Here is a 16,814-nt window from a genome sequence, read left to right on the forward strand (position 1 = left end):
TCGTTGTCATTTACCGAATTGCTAAGCTGATAAATCTCTTGTACCAAAGAGTGATGAATCATATATCAATCCATCATAGCCATAGTGTACTTCTCAATATAGCTCATCACTCTTGTACTGATAACCCTAAACAGGACTACGTTAGGCCAGCATCAAACTACACTCATATTTACACACAATGCTCTAGTGATCTCAAGTCTAAAGATTATATGCACCACCATCCATTAGAGGATATATTCCCTAGATACTAGGATTACCATAATCCTCTAGTGGATCTATCCAGTGAACTTGTCAATTGCAAGCACCTATGCGTTGCACCAAGTTGTCACCAAACAAATTTAATATGTAAGATCTATTACTATCTTTCGATAGAGTCGTTCAACGCTATGATAGTTTTATTGCATTATTCTATACCCTTACTTTAGGATAATACTGTGGCGACGAACGATTTTTAGAATGGTCATCTAATGTGATCATAGGGTTCCTACAATCAAGATTTAAAGCATTTGATACCCTTGTCACGATTTTACCATTCTACGGGCATCTATCAAGATGTATCTAAACTAAATGATATAGTTAAATTGTCTTTTTATTAATATCAACATGTTGTTTACAAGTAGTCAATTCCTACAATTAGATTGGCTCTAGGGCCCTACCCTAATAATCTCCCACTTGCACTATAGCTAATAATTCATGTATTTAATATCAGAAGATGCTAAGTGTTTATCATGCTTCTGTTGTGGCAGAGCTTTCGTTAGTGGGTTTGCAATGTTGTCCTCAATAGGGGTGAACATGAAAATAGGGTAGAACCAGACACGACGTGCACCCAAGGAATCGATTCTGATAGGTTCCAGTTCCCATTTTGTGGAACTGGCCAGTTCTGGTTCCGGTAATGCAGGAACCAAGAACCGAAACCGAAACTTGGGTATAGGTTACCCGACTAGGAACCGGGTTAAACATGAAAATTCTTAAATTATGGGGGTTGTTCTAAAATTTTTATTTTTACATGTGAAAACAAAAATCAGAAGAGCTAAAACAAAAGTCTTAATCTACGGTTTGTATTTTGTAATTTCACGATTAGGGGAAGAAGGGGGAAAAAGGTGAAGTTCGCCGATCTTTGAAATCGATTTTCTGGTGGCACTTGCTTCAGTTAGGAGTAGGTTTGTTTCTCATTCGAGTGGTTAGACTTCTGGTTTCGGGATTTTACTGGTTTTTCTTGCCTTAAAATCGAACTAAACCACCAGATCCTTGTAATTTCTCCTTCTATTATCTTATCAACTTCCAGTTCAGCTCATTCAGGTGCTTTCCCTCTCTTTCTTTCGCTTTCCAATGGCATGCATGTGTTAATTTCCTATTTGTTTTTGCATTTGTTTTGTTTCTAAAGACCCCATTGATATTTAACACTGTTCTTGTTGGGGTGTATTTCACTTGATTATTTGATGTGAGGAATCCCCCCCCCCCCCCCCCCTCCCCCCACAAAAAAAAACAAATAAAAATTTTCCGCTTTATAATCTGAATCAGCTTCCCTTTTTTTTTTTTTTTTTTTTTTTTTTTGTTTTTTTTTTTTTTTTGGGGCGTGAATGTTTATGAGAAGCTGACAAAAGAAATGAAATGGGTTTGCTTGAAGCCCGTTGAAATTTTTCTGGTTTGTTAAGCTATTAATCAAAGACATTTGTGTTAAAAAAAAAAAGAAAGGCACTCGCTTGTGTTACGCTTATTCTAATATAGTTCCTGGTATTTAGAAAGAAATTAACAGTCGTTATCAAATTATAAATGGACTGGAATCTCTTATGGAAAAAGCAGCATTGGGCCATTGGCAAAGCAGGCGCCAATAATATTTATGGTGGCATGCAATTTGTGGATCGGGTGAAACGGAGTGGTGCCTGTAGACAGTAAAATCTACAAATAATTCAGATGGATTTTGTGTGAAGCAAGTCACTGACAATCTGATGGACTTATACAAAGAAGGAAAGAGAACATGAAGGCTTGGGTGACACCGGTGTGGTGTCTACCGTAGGCATTCCGACGTTCAAGTCAGCAAAGTTGAAGTTATTTTAATAGGGTTAAGAGTAGGAAGGGTTTACCATAATAATACAACTAGAGCTAGACTAAGGCAAAGTGGCCAGAGCAAGGCTTTGCGGTGGTTGAAGGTGGTAAAGTTAGTTGAAGCTAAGCTTTACGGCCAGAGGAATGGCAGTTCTTGGGAGTAAAAACTTTGAGAGCTTAAAGCTATGGGTTATTTTTTAATGAATAATGAGAAATCTAGTCTCTGTTTATATAGTGAATCAAAGGGGTTGGAGTCCTAGTAGAACTCTGAGTCCTACTTAGTAGATGAATCTTAATTAGGAAAGAAATGTTATCACTTGCTTTTATCGGATTAGGGTTACCACTTCGAGTAAGATCTTGGATCTAAACTGAAATGGAAAGGAAAGAGGATTCTAATTCCTATTTTGGGACTGTTGTGGGGTAATGGACTGAAACCCGATTTAGCTTAACTTGTAGGATAACCCAAGTTATAGAATGGTCAGTTCACAAAGTAGATTTAAGCGTACGCCCAACCAGAATTGAGCTATGGCATTGAGCCGTAATATGTTTATTTCTTTATTGGACCTCGTCAAGCTCAATATAATTTTTGTCCCATGCAATGTGCAATAGATAAATTACAGAGATTAGTCAAATTTAGCCGAAGCAGCCTCCTCTTTTAGTTTAGCTTAGATGAGAGTTTCTGCAATTATTTCTTTCTAGATTGTATTAGAATAAAGTTGCATTTTCAGTTTTCGCATTACTTATAAGTTGTGGTTTGGATGAAGTTGATTAAAAAGTTAGAAAGTCAATTGATTGTTTCTGGAATATCTTATCTTATCGATGCTACTATATAAAGATCATTGCATTTGTCAATTTCAAAAGAGTAATCATTGCATTTGTCAATTTTGAATAATACTAACCTTACAAAAAGACATACAAAGAAGCATACAAAGAGAGAAATCCAACCCTTAAACCGAATTTGTCTCTTTGTATGTCTTTTTGTAAGGCTAGTATTACTCATTTCAAAATCCATTCTCCTACATGCATTGTTTTGTTTTAACAATATGATTTCAATTTGGCATATTTGGTTTAAGCCGTTTATGATTGTCATATATAGAATAATTTTATTCAATGTTTTTAACATAATAAATTACTTATCAATTTTCTTATATTTATTTTTGTAGAGTTTAGAGCAGTTCAACGAGGAATATCCATATCCATTGGGAATTCTTCCGATATGGAAGCATGAGATGTTTTTATGTTATTTTATATTTTAAAATGTTATGTAATTTTAATTTTAGGAACAACATTTGGAATTGGAACTTGGAACATTTGTTATTTTTACTGCAGACTGGAGCTGTATTCTAGTTTAAAATGTTTGTATTTTTGTAAACATACGTCATGTGAAAACTCTTAATTTTAATGCAGACCATCACATTCTTGTGGGATCAACTTTTAGGTGTGAGTGCATTGGGTTTTATAAACCATATGATTTGTAAATGTTTTATTGATATATAAATTAATAAATAAAGAAATCAACTTTCAAGGGCCTGCCAGTAAGTTAGCTAGTTTGGAAAAAAAAAAGAAATCAAACTCGTTAATTACGTGGCATGTATTATATACGAAATGTGAATCATAATTAATTAACCTACCTCTACAGTTGATTATCTCTCTAGTATTAATTTATAAAGATTCAATTTTATATTGGATGACAAGGATTATTTCTAAAAGTATTATCATATTTTTATCTTAATAAAAGAAATTAATCCATGAAATTGATGGATTGTTGAACAGTTGATATTTTGTAGGTTTTTGCATCCTTTAAAATATTTAAAAGAAAAGTTAAAGAATTTATTAAAATAAAAAATCTCATTATTTGTATTTGGGCCATCTGAAATAAAATAATCAATCATATTTGTATTTTGGTAAACAAATGGGGTTTATTTGTAATTTTTAAAGGTGTTTTTGTCATTTTTTTAAACTAATAAGGATCATTTTAACTGTTCTGAGTACTAAGAACCAAAATGGAACCTGTTTCATACTAGGAACTAGAACCAACCGGTTCTGATTCCGATTCCATATTTTGGGAACCGGCTAGTTTTGGTTCCTCTAAAAATTCTGGAGTACTCGGACCCGATCAACCCCTATGGGCAATAGCATGATGTTGAACAATGGGATTCTAATGGACAGCAAGAAATTGACTCTCTACCAAATGATAACATTACTGATCTAAGCTGTAATGGCCTACATTACTAAAACTTGTTACATTCAAGGATGAAGTTGGTGCGGCCTCTTCTTTATACCACAAATCATGTGGGAGATTTTTTTTTTTTTTTTTTTATTGGTTCAGAATGACAACAATTATGCATAATTTATTAATTGAGTTCATTTGACTACATATTATTCCAGAATTTACGGAATAATCAGCTTGTCTACTCTACTAAATGACTAATGAAAGATCCAGCTGATGTTGCACATCATTTTATCTCAAGCTCTTCTTAGGTGGTCTCTTCATATTGACCTGACACCCTTCACAATGGTTGCAAATTGAAGTTGCGCCTGGTTGCAGTTTTGAAATGGTAAACTTTCTAATGCCAGAAAAATCGAAATAACAAAATCATAGGCTCGTTCAAAAGAAGGATCTTAAAATGTGAATTAAACTTTGTATTGAAATTATCACCCAATGTGATACATACAATACTTCTTGACACTCTTCACTTTTGTGACAACACTGTTATAATACTTGCTAATCCTATCCTGTGCAACTTTCATAGTAAAAAAAAAAAAAATGTGACAGAAAAAAATACAAACAATATTAAGCATTGCTTGCTGCTGCATTAGTTCGCCGGACAACCATCAACCATTATGCCTTCAGCTGTTGGACAAGTTGCCAAGTCACAATGTTCACCGGCTGTGCCCCACCAATCCAAACTTCTATTCTCCAGACCTACTGAGAAATACAGTAGCACTGCCATGAACGCCACCCCAGCATCCAGAGCTGCAGAAAGAACATAGTTGTATCTCTGCCACCATTGCTTTCGATACTGGAATATGAAGAAATTGAAAATTGTTCCGACTATGATCCAAGAATTATAGTTAACTGCAGTTGCTGGTGGCATCATTCCTGTTGCTCCCAGAAGGACTGGAAGGTTGATTAGCGGAATCCAGGATTGCTTTGGGAAGGCCTTATGGAATAGCCAAATTATGACTGGTCCTAATGCACCACCAAGGAAGAACCAATTCATGGCTGCATAGTTTCCTAGTGATCCAAAGATGCGTTTGGGTCCTACCAGACCCCATATCACTGATGCATCAAAGAAGACTCTATCACCGGGGCATGTCCAGGGACTGCCAACAGGAAGGAGATCATCTTGACATATGTTCTCAATGGAGGTCAGCAACCACCATGCCACTGTAAGGTTGATGGTTCCAGCAAGAATTGTTCCAATGAACTATTCATACAAAAAATATGGCAACAGAAAGAAGACATGCATCAGCTTATAAACAAGAAAGGAAAATAAGTGGAAAAGTAAGATTAAGTAGATTATTCATATTAGAGTTGATTTATCAACTAAGGCCAATAAATTCTATTGTTACGCTATCCATATGATTTATAGGGTAGAAGTCAAAAAAACTCAAATATTTCACTATGTTCATTCTTTCTTCTAATACAGCTGCTACTATAAAAGTTCATAATTTCATATTTTCACTTGTTCACAATGGTCTCACATTGTTGTAATATACCAACATCGATGAATAATCATATCTTGTCTCTAATTACAAGTGCTAACATCAAATTCTTTTGCAAGCAGCTGCATGATGCTTCTCTTCAGTAATATTACCATTCGATATGATTTGGGATATGTAGTGCTTGAAACAAAATTATACTTCTAGTCTATAGGGGATATAAAGTTTCTTGTCAATCATATATTTAAGACTTCATGCTTCCATGAAGATGTTTGTTGGCATATCTTTAGTGTCGTGATAATATCTGAATAGATTACTTAATATAGTTTCATCTGCAGTTTATTAGTATTACTTATTTAATAGGTAGATAATAAATGTACCTGAACTAAGAACATTGATCTTGGAGGGATCTTCATGTAGTGCCCTAGCTTGAAATCACTGAGGAAGGAGATGGCCTGAGCCATGCTTATATAACCATAAGTCTTGAAGCATACATTAGCAATCGGTTTTCCAGGATATATAATACCCATTACGTACTCGGTAATTATGTTTAACCCTGGTGTCTGTACATGGAGAAACAGAACATTGATATAAAAAAATGTCACTTCTTTATCAAAAAGGTTGCATAAGTGCTGCCTCAGAATCTCAGATACTAATTACTAACAGTGAAGGAAGCCATGATGACCATCTTCAATCATTAAATTGCAAAACTTATTGGATAGCTTTATTTAAATTGAACTATCAAATTTTAACAGTATCTTGAGCATATGTTAAGAAATCAGTTTCATGGAACNCAGACTTCAACATAGGTAATCACATAACATCTGAACACAACTCGGAATGTTTCAAACTTCAGTATCAGTCAAATAGCTACAGCCGATTTCACAGTAAGAGTATTTCTGAAAAACTCAAATTTGGAGGTTAAGAGAGCTTTGGTAAAGATATCAGCTCTTTGATGATCAGTGGGTACATATTACACTTTCAATTGGTTGGTAGTGACTTGTTCTTGGATGTAGTGGGCATCAAGCTCAATGTGTTTTGTGCGAGCATGAAAAATAGGATTAGAGGCAAGAGAGCCAACACTCTGATTATCACACCAAATCACAAGTAATTCAAATAGGTGAAGACCAATTTCACAAAATAAACTCTTAAATCAGGCTATTTCAATTGCCCCTTGAGCTAGAGCTCTATACTCAGCTTCGGTTGAGGACTGTACCACTACTTTCTGTTTGTAAGAACTCCACTACAACAAGTTTGGACCAAGGAATAGACAACATCCACTAGTAGACCTTTGGTCTTGAACATTACTAGCCTAATCTGCATCATTGTAACACTCTAGGTTGAATCTATCAGCCGTATGAAACTGAATCCCATGTGTCAGTGTGCCTTTAACATACCTTAAGAGTCTTTTACAAGCTTGCTAATGCAGTTGGGTAGGGGCTTTGAGAAACTTACTTAGCTTATTTATAGAGTAAGCTATGTCTGGCCTGGTCAAGGTGAGATGTTGCAAGGCCTTGATGGTGCTCCTTTATAGTCCTAGTTTGTCAAAGAGTTCACTGTCTTCAACAACTAACTTAGTTCTTACAACCATAGGTGTGGAATGCAAACCTGCTTGTTTTAACAAGTAAATCTTTAGCATATTTCTTTTGGTTCATATGAAGAGTTGATTCAGTTTGGGTGATTTCAAAACCAAGAAAATACTTCAAAGACCCCAAAGTTTTAAGGGCAAATTGCTTGTTCAGCTTAAGAACCATTTCTTGCTCTAGTGTAGCATTGATTCCAGTAAGAAGGATGTCATCCCCATATACTAGAACATGCACCAATTGATCTTCCTTTTTGTAAGTAAACAAACTTGAATCAACTATTGAATTGATAAAGCCCCAACTTAGAAAAGCATGCTTCAACTTGTCAAACCAAGCTCTTGGAGCTTGTTTAAGACCATATAAAGCTTTGATCAATTTGCGTACATGTGTGGGAAATTGAGAATTGACAAAGCCTTCAGGTTGGTACATATAAACTGTTATAGCTAACTCTCCATTCAAAAATGCGTTATTTATATCAACTTGCTGAATATCACATCCATAGCTCATGGCAAGAATTAGAATAACTCTGATGGTAGGGGATTTGACTATAGGGCTGAATGTTTCACAATAATCTACACCAGGAGTTTGTTGGAAGCCCTTGGCCACCAACATGGCCTTGTACCTCTAAATGGAACCATCAGAGTTGTATTTGATCCAAAAGATCTATTTGTTACCAACATGATGCATATCAGAAGTGGCTGGAGCCAACTCCCAAGTATTATTGGCCAAGAGTGCATCATACTTAGATTGCATAGCAGATTTCCAAGACGAATGATAGAGAGCTTCAATAACAGATTCTAGTTTTGTAGTATCCAAATGGGAGGAAGGAACTAAAATTGAGTTGAGAATTTTTGCTTTAGATCGGGTAACCATAGGATGAGTGTTTAAGGAAAGTCAAATTCATTAAATTTGACACTTTGACAAATGTAAACATGACTAGTTGGGTCTAAGCATTTGTAACCCTTATGGTGTAAACTATAGCCAACAAATGTACATTTGGAGGTGTGAAAATTGAACTTGTGAGTACCGTAAGGTCTGAGAAATGGATATATAGCACAACCAAACACTTTGATAACAGAATAATTGGGTGATTTATGAAACAAAACTTGAAATGGGGAGACATTAGACAAGACAGGTGTAGAAAGCCTATTTGTAAGATATACAATAGTTTGGAAAGCAAACCACCAGTACTTTAGGGGCATGCTAGCCTGATCAAGTAAGGTTAGATCTTGTTCAACAATTTGGCGATGATTTCTTTCTACCCTACCCTTTTGCTAATGTGTATAGGGACAAGGGTGCCTAAATAATATACCATGCTCATGAAAGCAGGGAACAAGGCTTCTAAACTCCCTACCCCAGTCAATTTGGACACATTTTGAGGAGGTATTGAACTACCTTTCAACCAATTTGTGAAACTGTTTGAAGACAGATCGAGTTTTAGATTTTGACTTTATAGGGAAAATCCAAGTGAACCTACTATGATCATCAAGAAATTGAACATAGTAAATTGGAATAAATCAAGTCAAGAGGATTAGAGGCTCTAGAGCTAGACCTAGGAAAAACTAACTAATGAAGTTTGTCAAATTGGCAGGCTTGGCAGAAGGTAATTTTACTTCTAGCAGATTGTGTTATATTCATTTCAACCAAGATTTTAGTGAGAATGGCTTCATATAGGTGGCCTAATCATTTGTGCCACATCATTGTATTGGTTTTTCGAATAGGATAAGATTGAAATGAACTCATTTTATTAGCATGAAAACAGATGATATAGAGCCAGAGGACTTATCATCACTTTTACAAGAATTAAAGGTTGTTGTAAACAAAGACAAACTAGCAGGTGTCTTGTTGAAATTATTTTCGACAGAAATAAAAGAAGCAGAACTAGGATAGACTTTGCTGGCAAGAACTTTAGTAATCACAAGAGAAGAAGAAACTGGAACTTGAAGCTGATAGAGACCAACTTTAAGGTTTCCTTGAAGAAGAGTTGCTTTGGTTTGCTTGTCCTTGACCAAACAATAATCATCAAAGAATTCAACAAAAACGTTATTTTCTTTGGTGAATCTGGAAATGCTTAACAAGTTTTTGGTAACATAAGGAACACACAAGACATGATGAAGAGATAAATTTCTGGATAAGCAAGGTAAAGATGCTAAACCAATATGAGTTATAGGAAGTAGCTTACTATTTCCAACTTGAAGCTACTTAGATCCTGTATAGTGAGAGCTTGTTGTTAGTTGGGAAAGATTAGAAGTGACATGGTTTGTTGCTCCAGAGTCCATGTACCATTCTTCATCTTGAATGGTTGATGGTGTAGTGATGTAATTGATGGCAAAGTTAAGGTGTTGTTATGTTTGTGCTTGAGAGGAATAAACTTGGTTATGCATACTGGAAGGAGCTGCAGAAGATAACTGATGACCAGTATTTTTGGAATTAAATAAAGTTTGAGTACCAATATTTGACTGATATTGCAAACTCATTGGCATCAATGCAGGTTGAACAAGAGAGTATTGTTGTGGAATGCCACCAGAATATTGAGGCCTTTGAAGTGAGTCTCCTATATTAGCTTACTGAGGAGAATGCTAAAAGAAATTGCCTTTGTTGCCAGAGAAATGCACATTGAAACGATGATAACAATTTAGTGCTAGGTGTCTTGCTTTTCCCCACACCTGGCAGATCAATCTTGATCAGTTTCCACCTCTGCCTCTTTCTCGGCCATTATAAAATCCTCTAGGTAAGGATTGAGGGTAGACTTGATTTTGAAATGGTGAATACATCAACTGATTCTATCCAGAGGTAGAGTATGGAGACATAAAACTTCCAGACTGTTTATTATAATTTGTTGTAGGATGAATCTGACGTTGATCAGAACCAAATTGAGGTTGTTCAGATTGTGTTTTCTTGTTTACTACATCAGATGATAGGTTTGCAATATGTACTGAGCTACCATGAAATTATGAGTTAACCATAGAATTCATTATTGCATTTGCCTTTTCTAGTTAAAGCTCAAACTTTTGCAAGATAATTTGAGCTTCTTGAACCAACAAAGGATCCAATTTTGACTCTAACCTAATGGTTATATTTACCACTGCAACATCATATTCCAAATCAAGTCCATCTAAGATATAGTTCAGTAGCTCTTCATCCGTAATAGTCACTCCACTAGCTGATAAACTTTAAGCATAGCTTCTCATTTTTACAAAGTAATCATGTATGTTCAAGTTATCCTTCTTAGTATTTTGTAGTAACCTTCTAACATGTAATGTTTTTGCCTTAGACTTAGTAAGAGATTCCCTTTCTAAAGTACACCAAATATTAGAAGCATATTGACATTTAGCAACCACACTAAACATAGATTCAGATATTAAGGCAAGCAACCAACTTACTAAGAGCTTGCCAACCTTTTTCCAAAGCACATTGTATGGGCCGAAATTCATATTGGACCTGACAAGGTCTAATTGCAATAGTAATGAATGACAGCCCAAAGCCTTAGCCCAATCTTGATTGGGCCCACGCTTAGAACACCTTGGGAACTACCTACTCTATGAGTTAGGCCATCCCCCAAGTTAAGCTGAATTGGACCTGGCCCATTCGCCCGCAGCAGTCCATAACAAGGATCAAAATCCTAACCAAATTCCTCTACCAACAAAACCTTAACAGATAGAGGCAAAGAATCCAATCTCTTCCCGAAAAGAGAGTTCCCTTACCAAATAGGACTCAAAGTCCTACTAGGATTCGGGCCCCTGCGGTTTATTATATAAGCCAAGGTCAGCCCACTCATAAAGAGGAAGAAGGATCATCAAAAAACCCTACTGCTCATATCATCAAACCTATAATCTACCTCAATCCCCAAGCATTGCTCGGACTCCCTAAGAGATACTAGGAGGCACCCCGTAGGTCCACCAAGGTTGTCAATGGCTCACTTCACAAGATTCATTCTTCAACTCGATTGTAAATATTAGCGTTTACAATTTGGCGCCCACAGTGGGGCCCTACCAACTAAACGATCCGGTGCGACCTATTGTTCAACCCTTTCCAGTCCGTTCAACCCTCATAGCCAATCCCAACAAAAATGCAGTGCCAGACATCGTCGCCCAAATCAAAGCACTCACTACATTAGTATAAGAAAGCAACAAGAGGTATCAAGCCTTAGAAACACAGAATGTCACCATCCGCGCTGAGAATCAAGCTCTCCAGGAAAAGGTAAATCAATTTTATTTCCTAGATTGGTCATTCAACCAGCATCATACATCTACTTTCCGACCCCCCATTCAACCCCAACAATACCTTCACCAACCCCAACAATAACCAAGATCTAGGCAACCCTACAAATGTGGCCGAGTCGAACCATGGGGAACATCCTCACGAATCTACCCATCCAACTACTGTGACACATGTCCACCCTGCGCTTCTCCAGCAAGTAGACACCCTTATCGCATACCAACAAATATGCCCCATGCAGACTCTAACCGGAACGACCCACCAAGCAGTGCCGTTTGAAACAGCCATCCACATTAACCCAAAAGTCTTCCCCCAACTCCTCCAAAACCTTAACACCTCTACTCCAACCGCCTTGGAATAAACACTGACCAAACGACTAGCCAAAGTAGAAACCATGTTCTAATGAATCCCGGGGATGCCAAACCCCTAAAGAAGAGTCAACCTCAGAGCTACGCCAAATCGCCACTCGTGGATACCATAGCTCTCGTAGACATGCCTCGTAAGTTCACCTTCCCAAACATGAAGTCGTATGACAACACTACCGACCTGCATGAACACATAGCCTTTTATAAGCAGAGAATTTTTGTCATCTCCATAACAAAGGACCTTCGCAAAGCATGCATATGCAAAAGCTTCGGCTTTAGCCTAATAGGGCTCGCGCTACAATGGTACACCAACCTCTCAAACCACTTCATCACCTCATTCGCCCAACTCACGGATACCTTCATAGAGCAATTCGTTAGTAGCAAAAAATTATAGAAGCTATCCAGTCACCTATACTGAATTTGGTAACACCGCGGAGCGCCCCTATGAGACTATGTGGGACGATTAAACCGCAAAAAGGTATCCATCCCATATTGTAACCAAGAAACTGCGGTCGACGCTTTCAAGAAAAGCCTACTCCCAGATGGGGAGCTATACAAAGAACTCACGAAGTTCAACTGTAGCACCATGGAGGATGTGTTGGCTTGTGTTTGGGTTGAGATAAGGTGCAAGGAAGATGAGGTTCATCGAACTCAAAAAAGTGCCCATGAGGGTCGCCGCGCTCGGCACTTCGATAAACAACACAACACGAGACCAACGGAGCCCTACCCGATGAGAAGAGTTTTCATTCGAGACAACAAGCGCTAGTTGGACTGTCATTTGGCACGAATCGACGAGTCCCTTGCACCACCCAAGTATAAGTTACCTGATTACAACCTGAATATTAAGCCACATGAAGTGGTAGCGGAGATGAAGGAAATGAGAAACGTGGTCAGATGGCCGGCCAAGTTGAAACATCCCGAAGAAAAACGAGACACCAATAAGTGGTGCGAATTTCACGGAGATCACGGCCACAACACCATCGACTACATCGCATTTCGCCTCGAAGTTGTTGAACTCCTAAAAAGAGGGCACCTCCATGAGTTCCTAACAGATAAGGGAAAAAACACCGTCACCAACAAAGAGCACCAGGTTACTCCACCACCAAAAGCCCCCCCAACAGATGCAATGTGCAGGGTCATCTCAAAGGATCAGAGGTTAGTGGAGTCAGCTACTCCACAGCGAAATGCCATGCTCGGGCTATGGCCAACCCATAATTCCAACATTCTAGACCGCCCAAGCAAAGAGCTACCAACCTGATAATTAAATTCATTGATAACGAGTCGACAACATTACTGAACCCCCATCACGACGCTCTCGTGGTTACTCTCCAAATCAACAACATCAAAGTCAAAAGAATATTGATAGATCTTGGCTCCTCCACTAATATCATGTTCCTCGAAGCATTTAAGGTAATGGGGCTAGAGGATTCAAGCATGAATCGCCGTCCAACGCTTCTTGCGAGATTCAGTTCAGAACAAAAAAACACACTGGGAGAAATTATCCTACCAGTCTATGCTGAAGGGATTAACCAACAAACAACCTTCATGATACTAGATGCCCCTTCTCCCTACAACGTGATCCTCAGTCGGCCATGGATTCATAGTATGTGTGCCATACACTTGACCTTCTACCAAACAATCAAATTCCCCACCAAATAGGGTATCAAAGAGATAAAAAGAGACCAAAAAGCTTTCAGAGATTGCTACCAAAATGCCTTCAAACCGAACCGTGGCACCTTGCAGCAATTATACACCTCCAGTCAGATAGACAGAACCGAACCAACCGACAATGAAGGAGTTAGATGAGATTTAGATACACCCGGAGTTCTTGGATCGAAAGACACAAATAGGCTCTCAACTCTCACCTGACATCCACAGAAAGCTGATCGGCTTCCTAGAGAAGAATCAAGATTGCTTTGCCTAGTCTCACTCTGATATGACCGGGATCGATCCCAAGGCCATAATGCACAAACTAAATGCTAATCTGGGCGTCCTTCCCGTAAGGCAGAAGAGAAGAAGATTCGCCCCAGAGAGAAACAAGGTGATCAATGGAGAGGTGGAGAAACTGCACAAGAATGGCTCGCTTTGAGAGGTTCAATATCCAAACTGGCTTGTGAATGTGGTGATAGTGAAAAAGAAGAACAAAAAATGGAGAGTTTACATCGACTTCACCGATTTGAACAAAACCTACCCAAAAGACTCATTCCCTCTTCCCCACATCGAAATGCTAGTGGATGCCACTGCCGAGCACAAACTGCTCAGCTTCATGGACGTCTTTTCCAGATACAACCAGATACTAATGCACCCAGAAGACCAAGAGAAGACCGTTTTCATCACAGAACGAGGCATATATTGCTACAAAGTGATTTCGTTCGGCCTAATAAACGTCAAGGCCACCTACCAACGACTAGTGAACAAAATGTTCTCCAATTTGCTAGGAGACTCCATGGAGGTCTATATTGATGACATGTTAGTAAAGTCACTGATCGTCGAATAGCACCTCGAGCACCTTAGGCAAGCCTTCAAGGTATTACGAAAATACAACATGAAGCTAAACCCAACCAAATGCTCATTCGGCGTATCCTTAGGTAAGTTCCTCAGATATATGGTGACACAGCGCAGCATCGAAGCTAATCCAGATTAGATTGAGGCAGTGTTACGAATCTGCTCCCTAATTGGCACAAAAGACGTTCAACGCCCCACAGGAAGGATAGCTACCTTGAGTCGATCCATCTCTAAGTCTGTGGAAAAGTGCCACCTCTTCTTTAAGGCACTTAGGAAGTCAAAGAAGTTCGAATGAATGAATGAATGCGAAGAAGTTTTGGTCCAGCTGAAGCGGTACTTGACGATGCCTCTATTACTCTCCAAACCAAAGACGGGCGAACGCCTCTTCTCCTACCTAGCAGTATCGAAGTTATCCACTTTGGCCGTCCTGATCCGAGAGGAATAAGGAAGGCAACTCCCAGTCTACTACACCACCAAATCTCTTCTCGACGTCGAAAGTCGATACAACCACCTCGAGAAGTTGGCCCTCGCCCTGATCATGGTCGTTCGGAAGCTGCGACCATACTTTCAGTGCCACCCCATCATGGTCTTAAAATCTTACCCATTAAAAAGGATATTGCACAAGCCTGATCTTTTGGATCGGCTCATTCAATGGGTAATGGAATTAAGCGAATTCGACATCACCTTCCAACCTCGCACTGCCATTAAGTCGCAAGCGTTGGCTGACTTCATTGCCGACGTTGCACCAGACACCCCCTTTCAGGCAACAAAAGAACTACTATGCTTGATTGAACACACGCCTTCAAGATGGACCTTGATAGTGGACGGTTCAAGTAACGCTAATGGCAACGCCCTGGGCCTGGTACTAACTTTTCCAAAGGGAGACATTCTGCACCAAGCTGTCTGATGCGACTTCAAAACAACCAACAACTAAGCTGAGTATGAGGCGTTAATCGTCAGACTCTCATTGACCAAAAGAATGGGGATAAAAAAGATACAAGTGAAATCAGATTTGCAACTAGTGGTGAAGCAACTCCAAGGCTCCTATCAAGCATGAGACACCAAGATGAACTTGTACCTGACCATAGCCAAAGAACTCCAGTCATCTTTTGAGGAATGCACAATCAGCCAGATCCCGAGGACTGAAAACTCCTATGCAGATGCCCTTGCCAACGTCGGCTCAACGCTTAAGACCAAATGGCCAATGACGATCCCACTAGTACACTTATGGACATCAGAGATTGCTCCGACCCGATCAAAGTCGCTCCAGTCACCTCGGGGGACTCATGGATGACACCCATCCTTCGCTACTTAGAGAAAGATGAACTCCCCAAGGATAAAAACGAAGCACGACAGCTCAGAGCTAAAGCGATACTATTCACCGTTCATGAGAGTCGCCTACTTAGAAGATCATTCTCAAGACCATACCTCAACTGTATCACCTTAGAAGAAGCAAAGTACGTACTCGCAGAGCTCTATGAAAGCGAGCGTGGCAATCACACCAAGGGGCGGAGTCTCACAAACAGGGCACTGACAGCCTACTACTACTGGCCCACCATGCGCTCTGATGTAGCCAAATACTCAAAAGTGTGTGACAGCTACCAGGGCTTCTCCAAGGTATCACATCTTCCGCTAGAACGGCTCAGCTCCATAATCACATCGTGGCCATTCATGAAGTGAGGAATGGATATCGTCGGAAAGTTACCCACCGTGTTAGGACAACGAGTGTACATGCTCGTAGTCACCGACTACTTCACTAAATGGATAAAAGCGGAAGCCTTCGCCCAAATTAGAGATCGCGAAGTTAAAAACATCATCTGGAAGAACATCATTTGTCGGTTCGACCTACCTAATGAGATAGTCACAGACAACGGTTCCCAGTTTATTAGTTTGGGCATTCATGACTTCTGTAGGACATGGAACATCAAACTAAGCTTCTCCACACCCTGATACCCCTAGGCTAATGGACAAGTCGAATCCTCGAATAAAACCATTCTCTAGACATTGAAGAAGAGACTACAAAAAGTGAAGGGTGCTTGGGCGGACAAACTTCCCGGAGTACTGTAGTCTTACCGCAACACCGCATGGTCATCCACTGGAGAAACACCCTTTTCGTTGGCATATAGTTCAGAAGCCGTCATTCCTGCAGAAGTAGGGTGCCCTTTGGCATAGCTCCAGTGGGTGGATGAAGATAGCAATAGCCAGCAACTTTGCAACAACCTCGACCTCACCAATGAGCTACGAGATCGAGCATTGATCCGCAACATCACATACAAACAAAAGGTAGCCCAACACTACAACAAGAATGTCCGAGTGCGAATCTTCAAAGTCGACGATTGGGTTTTGTGTCAGGTCTTCCAAAACACAAAGGTGTCAAGCACTAGCAAGCTCGGCCCCACTTGGGAGGGACCATACAGAATCACAAAAGTCA

At 39.3% G+C, this 16,814-nt stretch overlaps 1 protein-coding gene and 1 long non-coding RNA gene across 2 annotated transcripts; one reads left to right on the plus strand and one right to left on the minus strand.

The window, feature by feature from the left end:
* Positions 1–1,067: 1,067 nt before the first annotated feature.
* LOC116106410 lies at positions 1,068–3,477 on the plus strand. The gene is made up of 2 exons (XR_004124314.1): positions 1,068–1,299; positions 3,210–3,477. It is a non-coding gene; the product is annotated as an uncharacterized LOC116106410 (long non-coding RNA).
* Positions 3,478–4,668: 1,191 nt separating this feature from the next.
* On the minus strand, positions 4,669–7,907 carry LOC116106404 (oligopeptide transporter 4-like). The gene is made up of 3 exons (XM_031392774.1): positions 7,298–7,907; positions 6,093–6,364; positions 4,669–5,477 (listed from the first exon to the last, which is right to left on the minus strand). Exons 1-3 carry the CDS (start codon positions 7,905–7,907, stop codon positions 4,863–4,865), a joined length of 1,497 nt encoding a protein of 498 aa, XP_031248634.1. The 3' UTR covers positions 4,669–4,862.
* Positions 7,908–16,814: the final 8,907 nt, after the last annotated feature.

Source organism: Pistacia vera, unplaced genomic scaffold (assembly GCF_008641045.1).
Source record: "Pistacia vera cultivar Batoury unplaced genomic scaffold, PisVer_v2 Contig513, whole genome shotgun sequence".
NCBI lineage: Eukaryota > Viridiplantae > Streptophyta > Magnoliopsida > Sapindales > Anacardiaceae > Pistacia > Pistacia vera.

Coding starts and splice junctions, on each gene's coding strand:
- LOC116106404 (XM_031392774.1), bottom strand. CDS start 7,907: ATGTTGGTGGCCAAGGGCTTCCAACAAACTCCTGGTGTAGATTATTGT. Junction 6,365..7,297: donor TGCATTCCACACCTATGGTT/GTAAGAACTAAG, acceptor GTTAGTAATTAG/TATCTGAGATTCTGAGGCAG. Junction 5,478..6,092: donor GATCAATGTTCTTAGTTCAG/GTACATTTATTA, acceptor TTGTATGAATAG/TTCATTGGAACAATTCTTGC.